The 25,933-nt window shown below is 49.3% G+C and overlaps 1 protein-coding gene across 1 annotated transcript in view; it reads left to right on the forward strand.

Moving 5' to 3' along the window:
- The window catches only part of LHX4 (LIM homeobox 4), a 40,042-nt gene extending 28,939 nt beyond the window's left edge, over positions 1 to 11,103 (forward strand). The window contains exons 3-6 of the mRNA XM_021682562.1: positions 3,186 to 3,388; positions 7,612 to 7,766; positions 8,079 to 8,250; positions 10,442 to 11,103. Coding sequence (XP_021538237.1) covers positions 3,186 to 3,388; positions 7,612 to 7,766; positions 8,079 to 8,250; positions 10,442 to 10,836 — 925 coding nt within the window. The 3' untranslated portion in view covers positions 10,837 to 11,103. The remainder of the gene's footprint in view (positions 1 to 3,185; positions 3,389 to 7,611; positions 7,767 to 8,078; positions 8,251 to 10,441) is intronic.
- The last annotated feature ends 14,830 nt before the right edge of the window (positions 11,104 to 25,933 follow it).

The raw sequence follows: 25,933 nt of genomic DNA on the forward strand, positions 1-25,933 counted from the left end.
CGGTGCTTGCCTACTACAGGCAGGGCAGAGATAAGAGAATCTCCATTGATGCTGGTCTGTGGAAGAAAGTGCCGAGGGCCATTAGCAAGTCCTTCCTTGCATTTTCTTTGTCATTTGGATCAGCTCCAGCTGCCTTCCCTGGGGAGACCGGCTGTCCCTGGAGGCCTGGCCAGGCTGGGCTGGCCAGAGGGACTGTCCTGATGGCGAGCAAGGCAGTTTAGTGGCACCAAGAGAGCTGGGCCCTGCACACAGTAGGTGCCCGGGGATAGGAAGAAGGGGTGCTACCTGGAAAATCCCTCAGAGGCTCTTCCTTGGCTGGTGTCCAGCTCTGCCCCACTCCAGCATCCTTCAGATATGGTCAGGTTGCTGGGACATTGCCTCTCTGTGCAGAGGCCAAGTTCACCGTTTGACCTTGTGTTGGACCAGGGAATTTGAACTATGGCCGTCTCGTTACTGCCTGTCACAGAACGAGCCATCTAGCCGTCCAGGCGCGGCCGTCTCCTCTGTGACTTGGGCTGGTCTAAGTTCTGGAAGCCCTGGGACAGTGTCTTCATAGGGTGCACATCCCCAACAGGGGCGCCTTATTCCGGGGCCGCTGGCTCTGACCAGTGGGTCGCAGGGGTGCCCCTCGGGGCGGGGCCGAGCTGGGGGAGCCCTGTGGGTCAAGGGGGTAAGCACAGCCCCCTCATCGAGAGTCCCGCTGGCTGTGCTCCAGGGGAGAAAGGTAGTAAGGAGCAACTTGCACTTACTATCAGTATAAATCCCACAATGAGGAAAATTGCTTCAATTGCTAAAAAATGCTGGTGGGAAAGTCCATTTATTTTTCATTTTTCTTGTGCACTTGCCCCCCTTACACATGAATCACTGTTGGTATGTAGATTAAATTTATACCCCCATTATCTTTCATGTGTCTGGGGCTCTGGTGTCAACTGGGTTTCTGGTTACTGAAAGCCATGGTCTGCTTCTTTGTGGGGAGAGAAAAGTGGTCCTTTCCCTGGGGTTGGGGTGCTCACTCTGCTCCGGAGCCTCCCCTCAGCCCTCTTCCCCTCGACGAGATCAGACTTCTTTTTGGAAAACCCTCATTCTTCTCTGGAGCTGTTTTGGCTCCAGCATCTGCAGCAAAGGATGTGGACATTGGACTTTTGGTGTTTTATGGAAGAGGGTTTGCAGGGAGCATGCTGAAGGCATGGTTTTGTTTTTAACACCTGCTTTGTGAACTGGCCTGGAGAGGATCTACAAACTGCAGGCATTTTGAAAACACACTCTAGTAACACATATACACACAGGCTTCCTTTCTCTTTGTCCCTCAAACACACACACGCACCCACTCACAGAGGATAGAACTGGGTGCCTGCCTGCCTTCCTCTTTAACATGGGTGACCTGGTTGGACAGCAGCTGTGGAAGAAGCCCGGTTTCACCTGCGTTCTGGGAGGTGTAGAACTTTCTAGAACAGACAGTATACTCTGTTCTCCATCCTCAGATTTAGCCATCTCCACGTACATCCTCTATAAAGCGTGGTTCTTTATTAGCTGATTTATTCATTCAACAAATGTTAACTCTCCATTTCTGGGTCCCGTACCCCTTTGGAAAATCTGATGACGCACACTTCTGAATGACTCGGGGGTAGTTTGCAGAGTCCATCCTGAGCCGTGGGCTGGAGAACACCTGCTCTGGAGGCCTGCTTCTGCGCCCCCCACCCTCCTCGCCACACCAGGTCTGCGGTCCTTCCGAGCCAGAGCCCCAGCCCCTCCCACCCCAACACACTTCTTAGACCTCGTCTCAGAAGAGCAGTCCCCTGGGCCACACTTCTAGACTTAGAGCCCCCCCAACTCCTCTCTCTGCGACACCGTGTGGCTGGGCGGGGAGCTTCCGAAACAGCAGCTGGCCGTGCCTGCTCCAGGCCCCTGGTGCCCCCCAGCAGGTATCATTACTGCATAAGAGACCCATCATTCTGCATTAATCTGGGATTCATCATGATAGCCATGACCATAATTAATTTATTTGGTATTAATGTGGATGAAATATGTACTGTCCTTTCAGGGGAAATCAGGCTGCCTATAAGCATTAGTTAAAAGGACCATTAAAATCAAACCTTCCCCAGATCCATTAGGCGAAGTCTTTCATCCTGAAGAAGATAAAGTTCTGCTGTGTGAAATGTCATGAATAATTAGGTTGATTGCTGTTTTAAACTCTGCCCCTGCCTCTCCAACCCCTCCCGCCTCCCTTCGGAAGCAGGCAAGGCTCACCTGCCGTGGAGCACCCCCTTCATCACCCCTGTCTACACTGGCCCCTAATTCCCCTCTGACCTCTACGACCATCCGTGTGGCTCTGTGTCTATGGACGGCATGGGGAAGGGGCTTCAATGACCCCATTAGACTCTATTTTCAGTGGGTCTCCTTCTCCCCACTTCCCACCCTGGGCCCAGGGTGGTGGCAGGCACCTTCCTTCTGCCTCAGTGCTGGTCCAGAAAGATGCAGACCAGGGAGAGGGCCAAAGCAGCATCTTTGGTCTGCATCTGAGGTCTGCAGACTCCTTGCCCGGAACGGTGCTGGGGTGTGAAAATGCAGATTCCTGGGCTCACCTCAGACCAGCACACCTCAGGGGCTGTGCATGGGAAGGGGATGGAGGCTGGCCTGGAGGGCTTTGGGGTGTGCCGGACGAAGGGGAGAGGCGGGAGAGAGAAGCCTTTGGGAGAGCCCTGCTCTTGTTGCCAAAGCCAGGTTTCTCCAGAACTGCACTGTGGACACTGGCATGTGGGGTCTCCTGGCTCCTCTCGTGGGAGCACGTGAAGAAGCGTTCGCTGGATGCGCATGAACACACGCAGTTGCCCGGTGGGGCTGGTCCTCGAGGCCTCACCGGAAAGCTGAAGACCAGGGTGCGGAGGCTGAAGCCGCCTGCTCAGAGGGGCCTCAGGGCATACTGATCGGGCAGGTGGGAGCCCTGGCGTGTCAGCCTCAGAAGAGGCACTGGAGACTCGCTCTGCTCCAGCCTCTTCATTTGGCGGTTCAAGAGCCCGGGGCACAAAGCGGGGCGGCTAGCCGGAGACCGGGGGCGGGGGGCCGCAGGCATCGATGCCCATGGACAGCCCGGAGTGGTGGGGTGGGAGAGGGGCTGATATGATGCGACGTGGGGGGACAGCCAGCCCCCCCCACTATGCTCTAACCCCTTCGTGCTGCCCTGACAGACGCTTCGGCACAAAATGCACGGCCTGCCAGCAGGGCATCCCCCCGACCCAGGTGGTGCGTAAGGCGCAGGACTTCGTCTACCACCTGCACTGCTTCGCCTGCATCATCTGCAACCGGCAGCTGGCCACGGGGGACGAGTTCTACCTCATGGAGGACGGGCGGCTGGTGTGCAAGGAGGACTACGAGACGGCCAAGCAGAACGGTAAGCCGAGCCGGCCCTCAGCCGCCTGCTGCGGACCTCTGTCTGGGCCGAGCCCTTCCTCAGAGCCCTTCCCTCGGAGCCCTGCTCACACCCTGCCTGCTCTGAGAAGCGTCCCCAGACGCCTGTGGGACAGTTCACGTCACCCCCCATCCCTGAGCCCGGGCTGGCTTCGCTGCAGCCTCAGTCGGGCGTCGGGTGGTGAGCAGGCCCGGCCCCAGCGCTGGTCGGAGGCTGAACAATAGCCGGGACCTTATGCTCTTCCCACCGGTGGCGCCTCACCTGGGAAGGGGCTGGGAGGGGGCTCTGCCCACCGTGGACCCTGGGGTTGCTCACCAGCCTTGTGTACTGGGGTGCACACGTACCTTGGTGCCCCCACACCTCAAAGGCTTCTGTCGGGGACAGCAGGAGCGTGGCCTCCGTCGGCTCATACTTAGCTAACTGCGTTCTGTTTCCCCGTCAGACTACGGGCTTGTCGAGGGCAGGGCCTCCCCCTTCTTTATGAGGTGAGGACCCCTTGCGCCTCCCAGAGTCCCTGATGCAGGAACCAGTCTTCACGCTCCGAGAGACTCCAGTCAGCCACAGGACTTCCCGCCCACCCTGCCCTACCCCAGCCCCCCGGCCTATTGTCCAGGGTCAGCGGTGGAGACCTCTGCAAGGCTGACGCTGCTGTCAGGCCGCAGGGTTAGCTGCTCTCCCCTCCAGTGCCATGTTCCCGAGCAGCCCAGGGCCTTTCCAGGGCCTCGAGCCCCCAGGAAGGCCAAGCTCCCTCTCCCTTCCCTGGAGCGCCACCTCTGCTCCTCACTCACAGCTGTGCCCCCAGGCGCTGCGCCCTTCACCCTGGCTCCAGATTTGGCACTTGGCCAAATTCCACCTGGGAATCTCAGCTGCACAAACTCACAAAACATCAAGGTCATTTGCCTTTGACTAGAATGTTTATCAACTCAGGGTGTTACTGCAAAAAGCAGCTCTCAACAGCTCTGGGCTTGATGGGAAAAAAAAGCAACAACAATTTCATGCATCTCCTTCTAGATCTTTCCTGGGCGCCTGAGTCAGAGGCTTCCACTCTCTTCTCCCAGAACCCCCACAGTGCTGGCCTTTCGGGATGGACTGGCCTTCAAGTCCCCTTTCTCGTCTTTCCCGGGCCTCAGCAAGCCTATTCCTGGGCTCTTTGCCTTAATGTATTCATCTATTCGGGTTCCTTAAAAAAACCCCGATGTTGCTGCTTTGGAGTCAATTATGATGTCCGAGAAGATTAGGGCATCTTGTCGGGGATAAACCATCAAAGCAGATGGACTCAGAGATCCCAAGCTGCCTTTGGAACTCTGAAGCCCTTCCCCAGAGATACCAGGAATGCGTGACCTCCCTCCAGGCCACCGGCTGCTTCTCCTCATCAGAGGCCTTGTTTAGACCCTGAGCATTCATGGCCTGGCATCCACCTCTGCTGGGGATGGTTCACGAGGAGGGGGAGCCTAGCTGGGGAGGCAAGAATGACAGTGAAGCCAACACTTTTATCAAGGATTGTTTGTGCCACACCAGACCTCTGGAGGACACTGGATTTGGCATCAGAGGCTCGTGGACATCTCTGCTCAGTCACTAACTTGGGGGCCCCCTTGGTTGAGCCTTGGCTTCTCAGCTGTGTATGTGGGGGGCGGGTAATAGCACCTGCCACACAGAGCTGTTTCCTGAGGTTTTCATAGGATGGCGCCTGTGGAATGGGATGCTGAATGAGGGTGAGAGCCACGAGGAAGAGGAATGTCAACAGGGGGGTGAGATCTGCTTTAGGTTTTCAAGTAACCGAAGGTTACACAGTATTCCTGATGCCTTGCTACTGCCTCTGGCTGTCCGTGCAGAGGCCACTCCATCCTGCGAAATCTGGGTGACCCTGAGTGCAGCAGGGGACTTGGTCTGCTTTGGGACATTTGGTTCTTTTTATGTTTTAATTCCTCTTTGCTGATCCAAACCCCCTTTCAGGCTTACAGTTCCCTCCCCTTGTGCTACACAAAGGACCTAATATCAGCTATTTGTATCTTCGTGTGAATGATTTTGTTCATTTGTTACATCTGCCTGGATATTGGCATTTTCAATATAATGAGGTTGCATTTTATGCCAGGGACAAGTGCTAGGAGACCCTGCATAATTCAAAACCAACATATTTTAAGACTAATTTTCCCATAGGAATTAATGTAAAGAGTAGGAGGGGGGGATGTATTCTGGAAGCACATAAATCCATAACTGGTGAAGTGTATCTTTGCCTTAATGCTACTTTTTATTTTCTCAGCACTATCTCTAATACCTTGCAGAATGCTCTCTCCTAAATTAACAGCCTAGGATATCATGGTCTTGCTTGGCCTTCTTCAGAGCGTTTTATCACATTTAACTTCCGTACCAAAGTTATTGATTTTTGGGTACATTTTTCAGCACGAGCACTGCCACCACTACTTAATGAATACTTGGATGACATTGTTATAGGATATAAAAAAGATTTTAAATTATAATAACAGTGAATGTTAAAATAACAGCATGATAGTCCCCATAATCGCAAGAAGAAAGTCCTGTGCACGTAGACGGCAGTTCTGAACCCATGGGCCACCAACCCAGGATGACGGGTAGATCCCAGTGGCCACGGTGAAAACAGTTGCTAAATCACTAGGCCGGCCTATTTAAAAATTAGACAATTCTTGATGAATTACATTATTTTGCTGGTTTCATTATTTCAAATTTTAGATCTAAAGACTGTAGAGATGTTTTAAAAGTGCACTATTTCATATTGGCATCAAATGCTGTCCTGCTGTTGTCTCTATAAATAGGGGCAGAAGGGATGGATTACTTATGACAGAATTAAAGAACTTTGGAGGTTTTCCTCCGTCTCCGCCAGAGCAGAAAACAGCCCAAGGAGAGAGGACTGGGGACTTCATCCTCCCTCCGCCGTGTGCATGACTGCCGTGCAGACTCGGGCCGGCGTGCCACCCGACTCAGGGCAGGCGCTGGTGCCCCGGGCTTCAGAGTGGGGAGGGGACTTGCCCACGTCACTCCCTCACTCAGCAAGAAAGTTGAACCCAGGTCTTCCAGCGGCAAGAAACACTTTTCAGAATTGTTGTGAGGATTGTTTGCACATCAAGTTCTTAGATCACACCAGGCACATCGTAGGTGCTTAGCAAATGTTGGCCATTATTGATCCTAAGAGAGGGTTTTCTTGAAAGGAAAGGAAGGTAGGAATGTAGCAGGGACATTTTAGAGGACCCAGGGAAAGGAACACAGAAGGCCCAGAGAGCCAGGGACGCCGTGGCGGTGTGTGGACTCGGGGGTGCCCTGCGGAGAACGGGCAGAGGTCTAGCGTCTAGTGCCAGGAGAGGAGAGGCACCGTCCGCTCTTGGCTGTGTGCTCCCGCATGCGCCCAGGCACCTCTGTACCAGACTGAACAAACCAGCCTCTGACTACCGGAACGCCAAGCTTATCTGCTCAGAATCCACTGAAGACTGTGGATCGGTCAGTGTGTTGTCCTGAACACTCTTCAGACCAGTGGTTTTCAAAAAATTTTGACTATGACCCTGAGTGAGAAACTCATTTTCAACTCAGCACACATGTATTCATATCGTGAACACTTAAGCAAGTCCTGTGAAACCATACTTGCCCTCATCTATCCCATCCCATCCCACACATCATATTCCCCCCCAAAGTTTTTGATCCACTCAATTGACAGGACAACCCACTAGTGGGTTCTGACCCGTAATCTGTGGACACTGCTTAGATGGCTAGTGAACGTGCTGGTTACCCCTGCTGAGCTCAGCAAGGCCACCGCAAGGGACCTGGGAAACGGGAGGCTCCCGAGGGGAGGAGGGGCAGAGGTGTCGGGGGCAGCCCAGCACACACGTCCTTCCCCCTGGGCTCGTTGGCCTTCACAGCCCAGCTGCTGGTTCAAAGGCTGTCGGGCCAGAGTGTTCGCCGTTTCCGGGAGGCACGTGGAACTGTGCACCTTCAGTCTGGTGGGAGCCCGTGTAGCTGGGCTGGCAGGGGACGGGGACGGGCGGGGAGCTGAGGGAGGGACCGTTGTCCTCGCTTTTCCGTCACTCGGGAAGGCCTGGGGTGAGGAGTGGGCTCCGTGGGGGTGGTTCCCATTCCTTCCCACGGCTCTGCCCACGGTGGGCAATGAGGAGAGGAGGCAGGGCATGCGCCCCAGCGGCTTTGGGCAGGCAGACCCCAGTAAGGAGGGGTCTTCACTGCAGATGACTCCGAGGCCGGAGCCAAGCGGCCCAGAACCACCATCACAGCGAAGCAGCTGGAGACGTTAAAGAACGCCTACAAGAACTCCCCCAAGCCTGCCCGGCACGTGAGGGAGCAGCTCTCCTCGGAGACCGGCCTGGACATGAGGGTCGTGCAGGTGAGGCCCCGGGCCCCGGGCCTCCTCCGCCGTCGGGGTGGCCTGGGCTGGGGTGCGGCTCCGTGCCCTCTCGCTCTACAGGATGGAGGCTCAGGGAGCGCCGGGGGGAGCTGGGCTCCGGGCGGGACCCGGGGAAGCTTGTGGAAGCGGAGACGGAGGCAGAGACGGAGGCAGAGGGGGCCCATCGTGCTCCCGGCCCTGAGCTCGACCGACGCGTCAGGGCCTGTTTCCAGCTACCTGTCCTGGGGACCCCGGGGGCCTTGGGTTTGCGGTGGACACCCGCTGAGTGCGTCCCTTCTGCTTGTGTGGCAGGTCTGGTTTCAGAACCGAAGGGCCAAGGAGAAGCGCCTGAAGAAGGACGCGGGGCGGCATCGCTGGGGGCAGTTCTATAAGAGCGTCAAGCGGAGCCGGGGCGGCGGCAAGCAGGAGAAGGAGAGCTCTGCAGAGGACTGTGGGGTTAGTGACAGTGAGCTGAGCTTCCGAGGTGAGCAGGGCTGGAGGGGCGAGGCCGAGGCCTTAGGAAAGGCCCCTGGGAAACAGTAATTCTTGACACGCAGGGGGGATCTTTCTTGAGGCCTTGACAACCGCCTCCCGAAGCCAGGCTCTTCCCGGCGACTTGCAGTGAAGGGTGGGGGGTGGCAGTGGCCCTTTGAGACGGGACAAAGAGTAGGAAACAAGAGAGTTCTGCTGCTGCAATGTGGAAGCTGGGTTCCCCAGGCCCGTGGGCCCCGAGGCCTCCCCTCCTTTCCTGCTGACTGGGGCTCTCTCACCGGCCCATGCAGCTGGGAACAGACAGCTGTGTGTCTCGGCCCCTGCCCTCGGCCCCTCTCCTGCATTCCCCTCCTTTGCAGGGGCCCTGGCCTCCCTCCCGGGATCCCCTGGAGTAACCACTTCCTCCTCTCCTGGTGGTGGGGTGGTCGTGCTCAGGAGGCCCTTTGCCCTGGGAAAGCAATACTGTGAGTGCATGCAGGATGGGGACAGGCCTCACTTCTGAAATCCCCTCCCCTACTGCTCACTTCATCCACAGAAGCTTTGCAGCATGCGCTACATTCGAATCTGTGCACCAGCAAAATGGCGAACCACTGCATGTTTGGGATCCCGAGGTTGTCTGCAAATAGCCATAACTATTCTCAGTTACTGAGTCCTCAGCTATGGAAGGTCCTCTGTTATGGGTGGATAGAAAGAGTAGGGGGTGGGGGGGGGGGGCCTCAGAAATCTGGTTGCTGGTTGGGGCTCTCTCAGATCGATTTACTTTTCTTGAGCCTCAGTTTCCACATCTGTAAATGGGGAATAACTACATCCTCGCCCATCTCAGTGTTGTTGTGGGGTTCGATGAACACAACTGACTGTGGATGTGTTTGGGTGAAATTCAGCACAGTTTTACGCTTGGAAGTCATGACTGTCCCCACAGGGGGTGTGCCCCCCCCCCCCCCCCGCCCACAGAGGGTCGTATGGAATGACAGGTGTCGGCGAAAGGCCAAATAATGGCCATTTTCCAGTGGAGCTGAGCCTTCATCGTTCTGCCTCCTTTAAAGAGCATGAGATCTCCTTCCCCCTTTTCATTTTCAGGGTGGAGTGGTGGGGGGCAGGCTTAGGGCAGGTTGTCAGAAGGAATGGGTGTTGAAGTCTAGTCTGGGGAGGCTTGATGGGAGCTGATGCACAGGCCCAGGGTGGGAATAGAGAAGGAAGTTCGTGGGGCAGAGGATGGAACCTGCTGCCAGCCAGAGCACGATGCCCTCAGAGGACTGTCGCTCACTTGGGAGATCTGTCCTGTGGGGCCTGGGAAGGGTTCAAGAGCCTATGCTCACCTTCCAGTCCTGTTGGTGGAGTTAGGAAAGCCATTTAATCTGATCTGAGCTGCCAAAATCAACATCTGGAACATGCAGGATCATTACATCTTGCTTTGTAGCTCTTTTCTGTTGGGTGCAGGTGGGACCCCAGGTTGACACGTCATGGGTCTCTCTGGGTAATTACAGAACTCTTTATTTCTTAAGACTAAAACCACTCGCCTCTGTTGGAGAGATGAATTCTTCTGGGTAGCACAGGATGCATTAGAAACCCTTAATGAAATTCTTCAAGAAACAAGAAGGGCCATTTGCCTTAATCAAGTCAATACTTTGTCCCCAGCGAAGAGCTTATTTGATAGAGAAACTGAGTCCTTCGACATTGAACCGCTTTTCCAGGTAGACCAGAAGGATTTTGTATACATGCCTAAGAGTGGCCCTCAGCTACCCTTACCACATGGGCCTGCTTCTTTCCCAACCAACGGAAACCAAGCACTTTTCTCAGCCTGAAAGCTTTCAGATTAAATCTTGTCAGCACGTAGTTTCCGTTTGTGAGGCTGATAATGTATGACCCACAAACCTCAGGCATTCATATTCTTTAGTGTAGCCATCTTAGTCCGTGAGCCACATGGGACCAACAAACTCAGCAGACATTTGTCCAGCCTTCTGGGATCTGCCTTCAGGCTCTGCAGGTGTTTCTTCTGTGTTTCCCCTCGATTCGGGTCAGTCTCTGGCTGCCAGGTTGAGTGTTGGCGTCTGACTCATGCATGGCAGTGAGGCGTCTGCCATCCTTGGGCGTCTTTCTCGGTCATGTGTATTCCTAGGTTGTGAAGAACAGGGACCACTGGAGTCCTGGCCGCTGACAATAAATCTCCGTTCTTTTGTCCACAGAGGATCAAATTCTCTCAGAACTTGGCCACACCAATAGGATTTATGGCAACGTGGGGGACGTTTCAGGCGGACAGTTAATGAATGGGAGCTTCTCCATGGACGGGACAGGACAATCCTATCAGGACTTGAGGGATGGGAGCCCCTATGGAATCCCCCAGTCTCCCTCCTCCATATCGTCCCTGCCATCCCACGCTCCTTTGCTCAATGGGCTGGATTACACGGTGGACAGTAATTTGGGCATCATTGGGCATGCAGGGCAGGGAGTGAGCCAGACGCTGAGAGCCATGGCTGGGGGACCCACCTCTGACATCTCCACAGGAAGCAGTGTAGGCTATCCTGACTTCCCAACGAGCCCAGCCTCTTGGCTCGATGAAATGGATCATCCTCCTTTTTAAACATCTCTCCTCCCCACCCCACCCGTCCTGGCTTGAGAGAATATCTTCAAGGATCAAAAGAGACTTGCCTTTTAAGGATCAAAAGTGCACCAATGTGAATTTCCATTATTTTCAATGGAAGTCCTCCGCTGATCCCTAGGCGGGTGAGAGACCAGACCACACTAGGGCCCTGTTACCCTGGGGAAGTAGCGGGAAGGCAGCCTCCTCTCAGGACACAGCACAGGGGTGCAGAGCCTAGAGTGCTAGGGTGCTGCTTGGTGGCTTCCTACCCCCGCCCTGCTTCCAGGCTTTGGCTGCTCGGTGCTTGGCAGCACGAGGTGACCGTCAGGCCACCTTGGCCTTTGGGAACTCTGCTCCGACTGGTGTGTCTCCTGAGATGCCTCCCGAACCACTTCTCTCCACCAGAACTGAGATTCCTGAGGTAGAGGCATCCTGGCCCTTGAGTATAATAAAAGTGATTTCTGGACCACTCTATTGAACTCTAATTTTGAAAATAAAAAGTCACTTATTAAATGTCAGTGAAAACTTTGATGGCCACCGTTTGATATTGAAAACGTCCCCTTCTCCTCCTCCTTCTTCCTTTTTTTTTTTTTTTTTTTTGCTGTGAAAAATATGACTTCTTCCCTGCCCAGAAGTACAAGCCAGATAATATTTGTCAGTTTTGGTTTTAAAGAGATCCCATCCCTATCACTGAATCCCTGACGGCAAGAAGTGGTTTTCCTTGCAGGTGACTCAGGCTGGAGCTGAGTGGCCCTGGACCATCACAGCGACTGCCCGACGAGTCCCCTCGGTGCACACTGTGCCTTTTTAATTTGCTCGTATCATTTATTCCACAAGACAGGCTGTGGGTTACAAAGTGATCCAAGCTAAAATACGGAGAGAACAGAAGGACAATCAGCGCAAATGCGCAGGCGCATGTGGATTCTAAGCGTGCGGTCCGCTTAGCCCTGTCAGCAGACGTGCTCCCAGAGCTCCCCAACCCGCAGGCTGAAACGGTATTGAGTCTGCTTTGCAGGAGTTGGTGTAGATGAGTTTGCGAGCCCATCCCACCGGCAGCCCGCCCGCCCCAGACCTTGCGAAAGGAGAGCTTTCTCTGTGGTAGCTGACTCACTTGGACAGTTTTGGTATCTTCCAAGAGCCAGCAATGCTTTTTGGCCCAGCTTGGTTGGGAGGAATCACTCGGGAGCAGCCCTAAGATCGCCCAAAGGGTTCCAAGTGGTTCTTGGGCTGCGTCTCTCTGGGCTGCTGGCTGGACTCGGGCCAGGTCCCGAGGTGCCCCAGGCCTGCGCTCAGGAAGGCCAAGCTCGCCAGCCAGTGGCAGTGAGGGCTCTCAGCGCGCGGGTGTGCTCTGGCCCCTCACCCAGCCTGAGGCCCGAGGCAAGGGCAGGGCCGACCCCTGCTCTACGAGCTGCCCCCACCAACCGCCCCTCGGTCTGCGGACCCCCCCCAGGGGGACACGCCAGGGTGAGTGAGTGAGTGGTGCCGCAGGTCCTACTTTATGCACCGCACCTCTGTCCGTCAGGAAGCTCTCCAGTGCACACTGCGTGCGGGTTAGCGAGGTGGGCGTCCGTCCAGTCCCCTTGGGAAATGGTGGCCGGCTTCTTCCGGCTTCCATTTTCTTAGACAAGAGAGTAGGAAAGGGTAAGAAGGCATTGTCTTTCTTTCACATGAAGTGACAGGGCCAGAGACCTTAAGGACCCTTCCTTCTGTGAATGTTTCGTCACCTTTTGAGGACCATGGGATTCAGGTGCGCGGTGGGCAGGCTAAAGGAAGACATAAAACACCTCCACTTTGGCTGCTGCATCCACCGCAGACTCCTTTCCAGGACTAAACAGAGGTCAGTCAAGCTTCTTTAAAATATGCAGTCAGTGAATTCCTGGGCTCAGCCTTCCGGCCCCGTTTGCTCTGCTCAATTTGGACTGTCCCCTTATTGTCTGGTGTGCTGCATCTACTGTGATTTTTGCTTGGAGAGTCTACAAACGTAGACTTCTTCAGGCTCCAGGGGTGGGGTGGGGGTGTGTTCCGCCTAGGCAGGTTGCTCCTGGGAATTCCCCAACAGTGGGGACACCGGGAGTGGGAGCGGGGACACACATGCAAGACGAGAAGCCATAGGAAGGAAAGGAAGACCCATCTGTCCTTTTGGAGGACAGCTTCTTTCACACACTAGTCTCCGCAGGCTGCTCCCAGGATGCAGGAGAAAGACGGTGTCGGGCTGGGGACCAGTGACAAACTGTCCCACGCAGACCACTATCTCGGCTTGACTGTGGCCTAGTGACTCACGAGACCTCAGCGGCACCTCACATCTCTGGTGCGTACAGTGCAGGGAGGGTGGACTCCCTAGAGAGACAGGCCCCCTCTTTGTGTGGCACTGGTTTCTTAAGATCAACTGAAGTTGACCTGTTTTTGGTTTTGTATGTGACATCTTCATGCTCACTCCCGATTCAGGGGTGGGAGACGGGGAAGCTGTCCTCACTCCCGCTAATAACACAAGTCTCCTGCGGCCCTCAGTGAGCGGCGCAGTCGATGGCGGGGAGCAGCCTCTTGGGTTTTGGGGGGCGGCTGGCTTGAAGAGCCCTTGTGAGAGCGCTGGCCAGAAAGCCAGGGGAGCCTGAACAAAGTTCCCGATAGCCACCTCCCCAGGAAGCAGCAAACGCTGGTGCCTCCTTTAGAAGTACAGCCCCCTGAGGCCTCAGATTTGAAGTGGGTGTCCTTGCACATGAGGTTAGCGTATGGACGGGCCAGGGCCACTGGGGAGCCACCGCATGCCAAGACGATTCCCTGGCTCTTCTGTGGCTCAGAGAGGGAGAAGAACAGAACATCCCCTTGAGGTTTTCTTAAAGGCACTCCTCTAGTGCTCATTATGGTGATACTCTAATGTTATAGTAATAGCCTATTACTGAGCTATAAGGTGCTACATGGGAGCGGTTTCCTCCTTACTAAATCGATATGGATGAATTTTTTAAATGAGGCGAGAACTTCTAGGGGCATTTACAATATTTGGATCTGTCTTTGGCTCTAAGAAGGCAAAGAACTAGCAGGCATTATCTGCAGCGCCTGGCTGGTAGACCTGAGGGTAGGAGGCTTCGGAATCCAGGAGCAAATTAAAGACAGAAAGAAAAACAAATCCCCCCGCCCCCCAGGTTTCCAGGGGTAATTGGTATGAGCAAAAATGGGACCTGAGCGGCTATGAAAGAATCTACATTTGCCAAGACGTGAGAAAAGCATAGAGAAAACACCAAATCCAAGGGCTAAGCCGGCCCTCTGGGTAAATCACATGCTGGGGAGCCTGGCTCCTTGCAGGGACTTGTGTGCAACTCGAGGCCAACTCCTCTCCATCGTGCTTTCTCTTTCCTGCCCCATCTGGGAGTTATGACTATAATACAAGTACCCACAACATTACTCCAGTGAACGAGTACAGTGAAACATCAGGGAAAGAGAACAAGACCTAAGGCAAGCCTTTTGGAGTGTCTTTAAAACTCGGTCTTTTTGTTTTTGTTTTTTTGCCAGCGTAAAACACGAAATCTAGTAAGATCACTGGGGCCATTAGACCTTCATAATGAAGCTCCCGTTGCAAAAAGTGTAAGAAGGCCGTAGAACAAAAGGCACTGATGCCTCTGCGGCTTGAGCTGGTTATTGGGAGACACCTGCCTCCTCGCAGAGGGGGCTCTCGGGCCTCCGCTGGGCAGACGCGCCCTCTGCCGGCGCGCGCCCGGCCCCCACGCTCCCCCGTGGCCCCCCCCCCCCCCCCCCGACTGACAACTCGGTTATAACCTCTGAAATAATGACCAGACCTCCCCAGCCAGCAGGGGCTGGAAGGCCTGAGGAGGCTCATTTTTAAACACTGCACTTTAAAAATTGGAAACCGTGAGATGAAGAAAAATTCAATTAAGCGGAAATGAGTTTTGTTTTATTGGCTGCTGCTGACGGGCTCTGGGCATGCTGAAAGCTAAATAAAAAAGCACATCACTGGCTCTCTCTTTCTTGGACTTGGTCAGTTGGCCCTTTCTGCAGCAGCTGCTCTAACCGAGCTCACATGGTGACTGGAGCCAAAAAGAGAGAGCACGGCAAAGCCATCCCACCCACACACCGCTTGGTAGGGCCCCACGGAAAGCACAGTTTCTCGCTGCTAGCTCTGGTGAGGAGGCGGCTGCAGGTTTGGGAGGGGTGCCAAGCATTCCTTTCCTTGGGGAGGCAGAGCACAGGCGGACAGAGAAGGACACCCCTCTGGTCTGCTGCCCACCTAGAGGCAAGAATCATTTGTACCTCCCTACATGCGTTCAGGGCTGCAGGCTCCCAGAAGCTGCTCTGAACTTGCGTTCAGACCTCAAAGCCCCAGGTCCCCTAGGCTCTGGACGGTTGCCCTCACTCTTGGCAGTGTAAATTTTGTACAGTTAAAAAGAAATGAAGTCTCACTTCCTGGGGGTAAAAGAAAAAAAGAAAAAAAAGAAGGAAAAAAAAAAGAACCCACCCATCCTTATTTATTGCCATGTGACTTTGGAACACAGAAGCTGGTGCGTTTGTTTGTATATGGTTCCTGTGTGTTGGCATGAGATGTGTATGGTAAAATTATGTCAAATAAATATGGAAATTCTTTAGAAACAGATGTGTCTTGCTTTTCATTTTGGTTCTCTGGATGTTTTTTTCTCTTGATATAATTAGGACAAAAAGCTAAGGTGATGTGGGGTCCTTTTACCACCGGAAGGAAACCCAAACTACAACTCTGAATGCCAGAACGACTTACAGCCATGAATACCAGAAGTGCTCAATAAAGGTTCGATTAGAGGAAGTGCTCTGGTTTTTCTGACAGCAATTTTCTGGGGCCCAATCCTCTGCTCCTAGGCTTAGGGGATGGGCAGAGAAAACCCACTGACCACATAATCTTAATGTTTGTCCTGTTGCATTTTAAAAGTCCTTCCCACTTAAACATTTTCTCCCTAAAGTATGTGCAAACATCTATATTTGGGCAAGAGGTGGACAGAGGGATACAAACACCTCATCAGAATTATCAGGGCTCCTTGATGAGCTTTTGTAGAAAAGTCCTCATTCAGATTTCTTCTCTGCAAGAGGCTTTATTAATGTGTAGGATCTGAAGGTTAGCTGGAATGGAAAAAGCAACACTGCTTCTTTCATCAAAAAATATTAAAGTCCAGGGGCACCAGGGTGGCTCAATGGGTTAAGCGTCTGCCTTCAGCTCAGGTCATGATCCCAGGGTCCCGGAATCGAGCCCCGCATCGAGCTCCCTGCTCTATGGGGAGTCTGCTTCTCCCTCTCCTTCCTGCTATGCTCTCTCTCACTATTTCTGTCTCTCTCAAATAAATAAATAAAATATTTTTTAAAAAGATTTAAAAGAATACTGAAGTCCTCCTATCTCTTTAGAGCTGGCCTTCCATCTTGGAAAAACTAGAGTGCTTTTTCCATTAGTGACTGGTTTTATTTGAAGAGAAGATCCAGAGGTGCACTGTCCCATATGGCAGCAACTAGTCACACGTGGCTATTTACATTTAAATTGACTAATATTCAATAAAACTGCAAGTTTCCTTCCTCATGCCGGCTCTGTTTCAAGTGCTCGGTAGCTACACGTGGCTAGCAGCGACTGTATTTGGACACACGGACACAGAGCACTTCAGTCGCTGCAGAGAGTTCCACTGGACAGTGCTGATGGAGTCTGCCAAGGGAGAACAGGCAGAGAAAATTCACTCATCACGCTAGCTGCTCGCTATCCTGGAGCACTTGGTGAAATATCTTGAGACTCCTTAGACAGTGTAGTGCTGGCTTCTCAGTCATCCTAGTTTGTGAGGAGCACTGCCCACAAGAACAACTCGCTTGGGTACAAGGGAGGGGGGCTGCGCTCTGGACCCCTGAGTCCACAGTCCAGTGCTGCCACCAGCTTGTCCTGACTCTACCTAACCCCTGGACGCGTGCCGTGCCCCACGGTCTATGCTGTTACACAGGAAAGACACCACCACCCAGGCAGACATCCAGCGAGATTCTTGGGGGGCTTGAGGGTCTTTTAGTGAAGACCCGAATCTCTGCTCTCAGGAGAGGGAATTCTGGTTAATACTTGGTCAGGCCGAGAAAGGCGGCCAGGACGGGTGAAGATGAGAGCACCACGTGGGAGTGGGAGTGTTGGTGGAGGAAGGCAGGAGGTTCTGGACACGAGGACCTGCTTCCTTCCCTAGCCCAGTCCCTTGGGTGCTTGAGAGGGAAATTCACAAAGCAGCTAGGAAGGGCCCTGCTGCGCCTCAATTACTCATCGGAGTATTCCTGAGGCACTAATGTCGGGCCTGAGAATTCTGCTCGGGTATGCACTGCACACCGCGTCTTGAGCCTTCCGTCCTCAAACCCCTTGTCACCAGCCTGTCTACGTGGACTTCTTGCTTTCAGGATGCTAGCAATCGTTTTGAGTATATCAGACCGACAATCACAGGACCATTTCCACTCTGTACTCTGTGTACAGCTGCCACCACAATGCCAATCTAGTAACTTTCTGGAATTATGAAATGTGTTCTCAGCCCACAAAGGAAGCAGAGGATCTGATCTGTCTCTGTCTCGCTCTCCCCTTTTTTTTTTTTGGTTTGGTCACTAGAAACCAGCCCCTGAGCAGTGTGATTTTCTGACAGTGGCTTTTCAAAAACACACCTGCTTAAAGAAGAATATAGGAAAGAAATCACTGGCCGGAAAGAATAAAATAAGACAAACTCAGGAGGACAAATGAAGGCTCAACACTCAAGTGTTTTTCACTGCTTTTCTTTCTTTCTCCTTGGGCCTAGGATTCGACTCAGCTAAAATCAGAAAAGAATAGTAAGAGCTCAAAGGCTAATCATTGTGTTGTAAATTTTAACTGATTTGCCAAACTAGAAGTAAAATCATGAGAGGTGATCCTTAACCTCTCTGAATGTATTTCCTTAGATTTGCCATTTGAGGCATAGTTTCAAAACCGTCCTTTACAGTCTGAAAGGCAAAGTGTTGCGTCCCTTTGCCACACCTCCCTACAAGAATGCCATTCCAGTTTTGTCATTTGGAATTCCTGGTGTGTTCTTCATAATGCCCTCTGCCCTGTGCACGGGGTGGTGGGCGGAGGCGCTCGGGCGGCGTGCTTGCTTGGCTGTGCGTGTGGTGCTGCCTTGGGGAAGTAGGCAGCGGCCACTGCCGCTGGAGAAAAAACCCAAAGTTTCTAAAATGGGGCCAAGTCAGTAGGAAAAGGGAAATTTTTTTATTTTATTTCTAAAACGTAATAAAAATAAGCCATCCAAACTATTAAACAGAAATTTTCTAGATGATGCACTCCTGCCCGAGGAGAGTGGGTGGCATCCCTATGGAGAAAGTGGGTGTGGGCTTTTGCATGCAACACTCGTCCCTGGGTGACTTCTGCATTCATTTTCTTCTCTCATTTTTGTCTAATGTGATTTCGGGATCTTCCTTTAGAACCCTTTCCTTTGGTGATTTTTCCTTTGGCCACCTCCCCCGCTGAGCACAAACACTGGACTTTGGTATGCTATTAACTGGTATGTTATTCTGTAATTAAATGTACAAGGCACAGGACACCCCTGACAGGATACACGTTCTTCCTTTCATGAGGGGGCTCCCAGGAGAAAAAGGTGCCCACGTGAGTTATTCGTTCTTCAGGCTGTTCGGCAGACCACTGAACCGGCCGGAATTTTCAAGACTGACAGAGGCTGGGCTGTCTAGAGCTAGGGAAAGTTCTGTCTTTGTTTTTAAGGTTTGTCTTTCTCTCATTTGCTTGCCAACCCTGCACCAGGATCTCGGGTTGGCTGGGAGGGGTTTGGGGATTTTGGAAAGGCTGGGAATAACTTCCTGGAAGATAAAATACAGACCCAAAAAAGGGGTCTTGGCACACACTTAGAGCTGGAAATAAGCAGTTGTTTTAAAAAGGTCATTAAAATGGTAAATAGGTTTCAACAGATGGCTTCAGCATAGCAATGGAAAGCCCAGGCAAGGACTTTGGGGTTCAATCTCATATTTTAGTCACCTGGGACCAGCTTATTATTCCAGAAAAACAAACATCTATAAAGTTGACAGCTCCCTCCCCTCTTCTAAAGTGGGAGCCCTTGAAGGTTGCCTGCCTGATGGCCAGCTCATGGGCGGCTGCCTGCAGATAGTGACCTGGGGAATTGAAAGTCACTTTTTCGACACCTGTCAACTGCACGGCTTAAGCTCACCCAGGCTAGAGGGATATGATAACCAGGAACCTATATTACTGCTGGGCCAGGACTTTTATACTCAATATGTGCGCTGGCTTTATTATTTTTTTAGAATCATTTTAACATTTAATGCTTCTCAATTAAAGTGATTTCCTGGAGTGGATGCCAAGCTTCGTTTAGAATGCGCATTAACCACTTTCTGTATCAGTAGTTAAAGGCACTGAGGGATTTAAACAGCAATCCACAAGTCTGTTCAGTTAAGGTTTGGCGGAATAAAGCAGATTATAAACAATAATATATGTCTTTCTCTTCTTTTTTGGAAGGGTTCCAAACTCACAAACGGAGCTAAAGTGCTATAAACATATCCAGGACTAAGCTCCGGGCTCTACAAATGTACTCCGTGAAAGCCATGGGCACTGGTGGTGCTGCTCTCGATCCCGTGTGTGTACGTGTGCACGTACTTTAAAAGAGCTTTTTATTACACAGAGTGTCCATCAGCTGAACTTACCTTCTAAATATGAAAATGGAAACCAGGATTGCTACACAAGTGAGAGGAAAAATAAATCCAGGCTGCAGTGTGGAGGATGAATTTGTTGCTGCCGCCTAGGGTGGCCCCGGCAGAGGCCCCGCTCCAGTCCGAGTGCTCTCATGGAGCCCCGGCTTCAGCCACCGCAGGCAGGAGTTCTGGGTTCTGGGGGCATTTCCCTACCGATAAGAGACACGCACATGGAGGGCACTGACTTCCACCACGAGGCAAATGAATGTGATGAGGGGCAGCTCCCGAGAGGTTTCCCATCTGGTTTTTAACCTCAGTGTTCTACTGCAAACTCATGTTCATTCCTTCTAAGACCATGTAGGAAGAATATCAGAAAGGAAGATTCTGTCTTGAGTATAAGCTAGCACGCACCTTATGAATATCCCCATCTAGTTTTGGGGGCCTGGAGGCTTCCTATTAAGGAGGAAGGGACACACCTTCAGAAGTGACTTCAGTACATGAGTCCCCAAAGAAGAGACAGTAGAAAATGTAAGATAATGACATTTATAATTGTGCCAAGAAAAGTGATATAACAAAACACAGGAAAGAAGGTTCTGAAGAATTTATATATAAAAGTAAAGGTAGTAAGAAATAAAAAGCCACAAACTCCCAATAACTACTGGTGAACAAAGCATTAAGTTCTTTCCAGGGAGGAGCATGACAAGACTATTTCAAGGATAAGTGAATAAAGATGAGGCTAGATAGCTTTTCCTGTTCAATCCTTTAGTGTAATGCCAATTAATGCATATTTGAAAAATTGATCACAGTTGGTGCATAATAAACATTAGGTGATGAGTACAACATGGAAGGTGATTATTATTATCAGTCTGATAAGCACTATACTTTGGCCCCAAATCTCTCAGATGAAGGAACTGTGAAAGGATACTTATTAAAATAACTAAAGATGCTTATGGTAAAGCTCCAATAATGACCATAACTTTCAAATCACATGATTACAACAGACTGCTCTGAAAGCTTTTTATGTCATAAGGACAAAGTCCAATGTGTATATATAAAATCCATGAAGAGGCTTGATTATTAATGTACCTTTGAGTATGGATGCTTTTGTTTCCACTGTAGCTTATCCTGATAACGTGGTACAGGGAAAACTTTTTGACTTGGTATCACAAAGCTTGGATAATCACCCTGATTCTGAAAAAAAAAAAAAAATCATGTAGATTGAAGTGCTTTACCTATAATAAAGCCTATAAAAAGATGAGCATGCTTACTATTTCTATTTATAGGACCTCAGACAAGTTCCCTGACAGTTGTTTCAATGCCCTCACTTGCAAAACAGAGAAAATACCATTTCTACTTTTACAATTATTCTGAGGTTCAATTAAGATGCTTGTGCATAGAATCTTGTACAAAAGGTATAACTACTGTTACGTCCTTGAAGTTAAGATGTAACGATTGTAAGACACATTAGTTTATGTGTCACTAACCAAAAAAAGTGTGCCTTAGAATGGATCAAATATAGTGTGGTAACTACTCTTAAAATATTTAATCCAGGGGCTCCTGTGTGGCTCAGTTGTTAAGCATCTGCCTTTGGCTCAGGTCATGATCCCAGGGTCCTGGGATCGAGCCCCGCATCGGGCTCCCTGTTCCGCGGGAAGCCTGCTTCTCCCTCTCCCACTCCCCCTGCTTGTGTTCCCTCTCTTGCTGTGTGTCTCTGTCAAATAAATAAAATCTTTAAAAAAACCAAAAAAAAAACCCACAAAAGAAAACCCCCACATTTAATCCAAAATACCTTAGGAATTGGGATTTGAGATTCACTCACAAATATTTAAACTCAATATGTTTATTACTAAATTGTGGCTGGTGGGTAACATACCTATTCTGTGATAAACATTTATTTATGAAGGGGATTTTTGGGAGACTTGAAGTTTGATGAAACCTTTCATCTTTCAACTGTTAAATGTTAAACATTTGAAAGTCTTCATGTTCAACTGAAGCATGTATTAGCCTGGGCACTAACCCCTTCTGCAACCCACGCTCAGCTCTGCTATAATCATGCACCTTGCTCATTAATCCTCAGGGATGCCGTACTGTACAAAGAATAATAACCCATAGCCAAGCAGTTAAACCTGGCAGGAAGCTAAGAAATACCTATCTAATAGAAAGGTTCACTTGATTATAGCAACCTTTTAGCTGGAAAATGATGAAACATTAAAAAAAAAAGATATAATAGATACAGTTCCAGATATTATCCTTTGGTTCTTATCCTACCTGACTAGCCTAAGAGATAACAAGATGTGGCCAATTGGCTGACTTCTTACATCTTTGAGACATAGTTATAGTGGGTTTAAAAGATTTAGGTTTTCATAAGTAATTTATGAATTTCTGTGAGACTTTTCAAGATACCTCATGCAATATCTTGAGATAACATCATGTAATTCTAAATACCCATGATAACGGGAAAAAGGAATGACAGTGGCCTAGAACAGTGTCTGTCATTCAGCAGCCTCTCAAAAAGTATCTGGATTGAATGGAGGAAGAGTTTTAAAACTTTACGTTGAGTCTTTTGTCAAATAGACAGGCTGAGATTCAGTAGCTTTGGTCCTAACTGGCTCTATTACTCCTCTGTGACCCTGGGCAGTTCACGTAACCGGCTTGTATCTTCAGTTCGTCCTTGTTTAAGTGGCCTTAATAACCACGTGTGCTGGCTACTTGATAGGATCCCTACGGAGGGATGACAGAGTATATAATGCCCATGAAAGCCTCTGAAAAGTCAAAAAAGCTAACTGCATATGAAAAGACATCACTAGTCACACACAATTGAACACATGGGCTCATTTCTGTCCTGCAGCAGAATCAGAGGTCAAAGAGGTCAGAGTCCAGCTTTTTGGCCATAGTCTCTTCAAAATTTTCCCCATGTGGGGCGCCGAGGTGGCTCAGTCGTTTAGCGTCTGCCTTTGGCTCAGGTCATGATCCCAGGGTCCTGGGATCGAGTCCTGCATCAGGCTCCCCGCTCTGCAGGAAGCCTGCTTCTCCCTCTCCCACTCCCCTTGCTTGTGTTCCCTCTCTCGCTGTGTCTCCGTCAAATAAATAAATAAAATCTGAAAAAAAACCTCCAAAAAACAAAACAAAAAAAACCCCCAAAAGATTCCTCATTCTTGAAATACTGTAACAAAGAGTCAGGAAAAAGGGTTCTTAGTGGGATCCACAGACCCCTGGGGAGTCCACAGATGGGCTTCAGGAGATCTGTGAACTTTTCAAAATTCCATGCACAACACTGTATTCTAGGGAAGAGGTTCATAGTTTTTTCAAAGTGTTCGGGAACTCCCCAAGAGTTAAAAAACACCGATTGAGTAGACTCAAGCAAGCGTTCTGAAGATAACAACGATTCAGGTATTTTTCTTTGTCTCCTCTTTAATGATTATTTACATGATTCTCTTTTTATTCCTCATTTTTCACTAGTGTGTATCAAAGCTACTGTGAAGGCAATCAGGGCCTCTTAGATTAGTTGGTGGAGAGCAAAGCAAACGAGAGTCATGAATAAAAAATAGAGTCACTAGTGTTGCTCTGATCACAGTATCTTCGGGAAAGAGAAAAGAAAAAGCAACAAATTCCCTTTTGTGGTTTTTTTAGGGACATAGGAAAATGGGGCTAGGTATGTTTTTATGTGTACACGTACATCTACAGAGGTGGACCTGAAGATAGGAAAAATTATCATCTCGAGAACTGAGAATGAAGTAAGAGTAGAAAGGCAACCTGTAAACAGTCTAGAAAATTCAAGTGCAAAAAGTAACTACTAACTCAGACAAATGTCTTTAGTTATCCACCGCTTTATGACCACTCCAACTGAACTAGTTTCCAGCTCGAGAACACAGTGGAGACTCAATTTTTAAAATATTATGTATAATAAAAATAACAAATCAGAGAGTCTCAACTGAGGATGAAGTAAATTGAATTCCAATCTCAGTAAATGTTAGGAAGAAAAAAAGCAACAATTATTTTGAAATACTTGTGTCATGACCAGAAATGAACTTTCAGGAAAAGGAAAAGGTTTTCTATGATATTTTAAAATACTAATGGGCTTGAACATTACTAATCTGTCCAGGAAAAAAAATATGCATAGCAGAACCAAAGTTATGCTAAATTAAATTATGTCCTGGTTTTATCCTGCTGAACTATATGAAGAGATGATTCGCCACGTATCTGGGGAAGTTAGCTGCTTTCTGCTCCAGTAAATTCGTGTTCTTTGCTTGGTGGGAACTACTGCAGCTTTTGCCAAAGGAACTCATGATCCGGCTGAATTGTGATGCACGACATAATAATTCAATAATTTAAGGGGAATGAAAACAAACCAAGATCCAGTTTTCTGACATTTCTGGATGAAATCTTTCCCTCAAGCCACAGGGAGATGATCCACAGATTGTCATGATAGTACGGTTTTCGAAAATTCAAGTTCCAGTGAAAAAGAATAGAGATTTTGGAAAATGATTTTAGAATGCACTTGAAAATGTAAAGTTGATGACTGTTTTTAGTGACAGCTTTGAATGTAAATTTGAGACCCTTAAAATTAATATAAAACAAGCTATATTCTTTGCTTAAAAACAATCTATATAGTTTTAGATGTGCCAAAACAGGTTTAAAAAACTTGTCTCAGAAATTTTGAGGTCAGGGAAGCCTGGGTCGCTGAGTTAGTTGAGTGCCTGACTCTTGACTTTGGCTCAGGTCATGATCTCAGGGTCATGGGATGGAGCCCGGAGTCAGGCTCCGCACTCAGCGGGGAGTCTGCTTGAGATTCTCTCTCTCTCTCTCCCTCTGCCCCTGCCCTCCTGCACGTTCTTTCTAAAATAAATAAATCAATCTTAAAAAAAAAATTTTAAGGTCAAACTACAAAAGAGAAATGAGAAAAGGAGCTCCTTGATAGCTTTCTGCTTAGATAACTACCCTGTAAATCTGAAATGAATTAAACACTTTTTGATTTGCTAATGTCCTAAAATGCACAAAGTACTATTAATGAAAGCTGCGTGCAACATCTTGGTTACTTTTACTGTAACTAATGAATAATGTTTGTTAAAACACAATGTGGAACATGAGAGAATTTAGTTTAATAGCAGGTTGCAATGTGGCTGGAATTATGGGAAAAGAATAGATAATGAACAGAAAGCTCTACCAGAATTACAGTAATATTTCAGTATGTACTAACATGCACATCACTTCTACAGATAATTAAGAAACCATTTAAAGAATTAACAGTCTTGGTGAATGGTTTTGGTTTACATCTCAGAAAATAAGAAATTAGCTTAGAAAAATCACAAAATAAGCAGCATTCACATGCCTCATTTCTGCTCTGAAGGGGCTTGTTCCAGAAGGACAGGTTAGGTGCAGCTAATGAAATTGTGTCCACTGTCGAGGGCTCCACGAAGCAAGTTTATTACTTTTCTTAATAGTGATATGTTGGAAAAATTGCCTTTTAAATAGTCATCTTTGCATCTCAAATCATTTCTTACTTCGTTTCTCTTCCTACGACAATGATCTACTTTCCTTATATAATGAGAAATGTCAAGGGATTCCCCAGATGGAGTTCTTGAGGCTTAAAGAGGAAACATAGGGAGCCGGTTTCAACAGCGGCATACTTGTCTATCCTTTAAAGAAACACTGTGGTGTACTTGTCTATGTTTTTAATGAAAAAAATAAAAGCTCTCCTGGTATCCAGAAATAACTACAATCACAACTAAGCACTGGGGCATTATGGGCTATTTCACATTTCAAACAGGCCTCACAGTTCAGGTCTGAGCCTGTTTCCAGAGACTACTGCCAAAGGCAAGGACTGGGGACATCAGAGCCAAATAAAAGGGCCCTGGGGAAATCCCTCCCCATTCTGTGAAGGTGAGTTTAAGGAACCCCGACCTAACCAGTGAATTCTCTGGAATCTGTGCTTTGATCCTGAAGTGAGGTCGCTGAATCTTATTCTAAAATGCCCAACATTTTGAGGTTTTCAGTAAATCTGGTTATTCCTCTGATTTCTAGACCCCTTTTATGACAAAATTCTACCCTTTTTCTTTTGCTTGCTTTTTCTTAACACCCCTCTTTCTTCTCTATCTTCGCAATCCGTCTGCCAAGAAGAAGAGACATTTTAGCTACCTATTCAGACCAGCCGTGCAAAAGGCCACAGGATCACTTGATCTCTACCGTCCTGGGATTTCAGGCAACTTTGTCGGTCACGTTTTGCTTCTGTATGGGTTTTTTTTTTTTTTTTTAAAGAGCAGCCAAGTTTAATATTGTGAAATACGATGTGTCTCCGCCGTGCCCCACCCTCTAGAACAGTGATACATTTCCGCGCACGCTCAGCAGAATTGGATTGTATTATGCACAGGACACATGTCCATCACTAGAACCGTACTTGCTGGCATGGATGCAAGGAGAATGAACTGCTGAGACTTCAGAA

The sequence above is a fragment of the Neomonachus schauinslandi genome, chromosome 6 (genome assembly GCF_002201575.2).
Source record: "Neomonachus schauinslandi chromosome 6, ASM220157v2, whole genome shotgun sequence".
Lineage (NCBI taxonomy): Eukaryota > Metazoa > Chordata > Mammalia > Carnivora > Phocidae > Neomonachus > Neomonachus schauinslandi.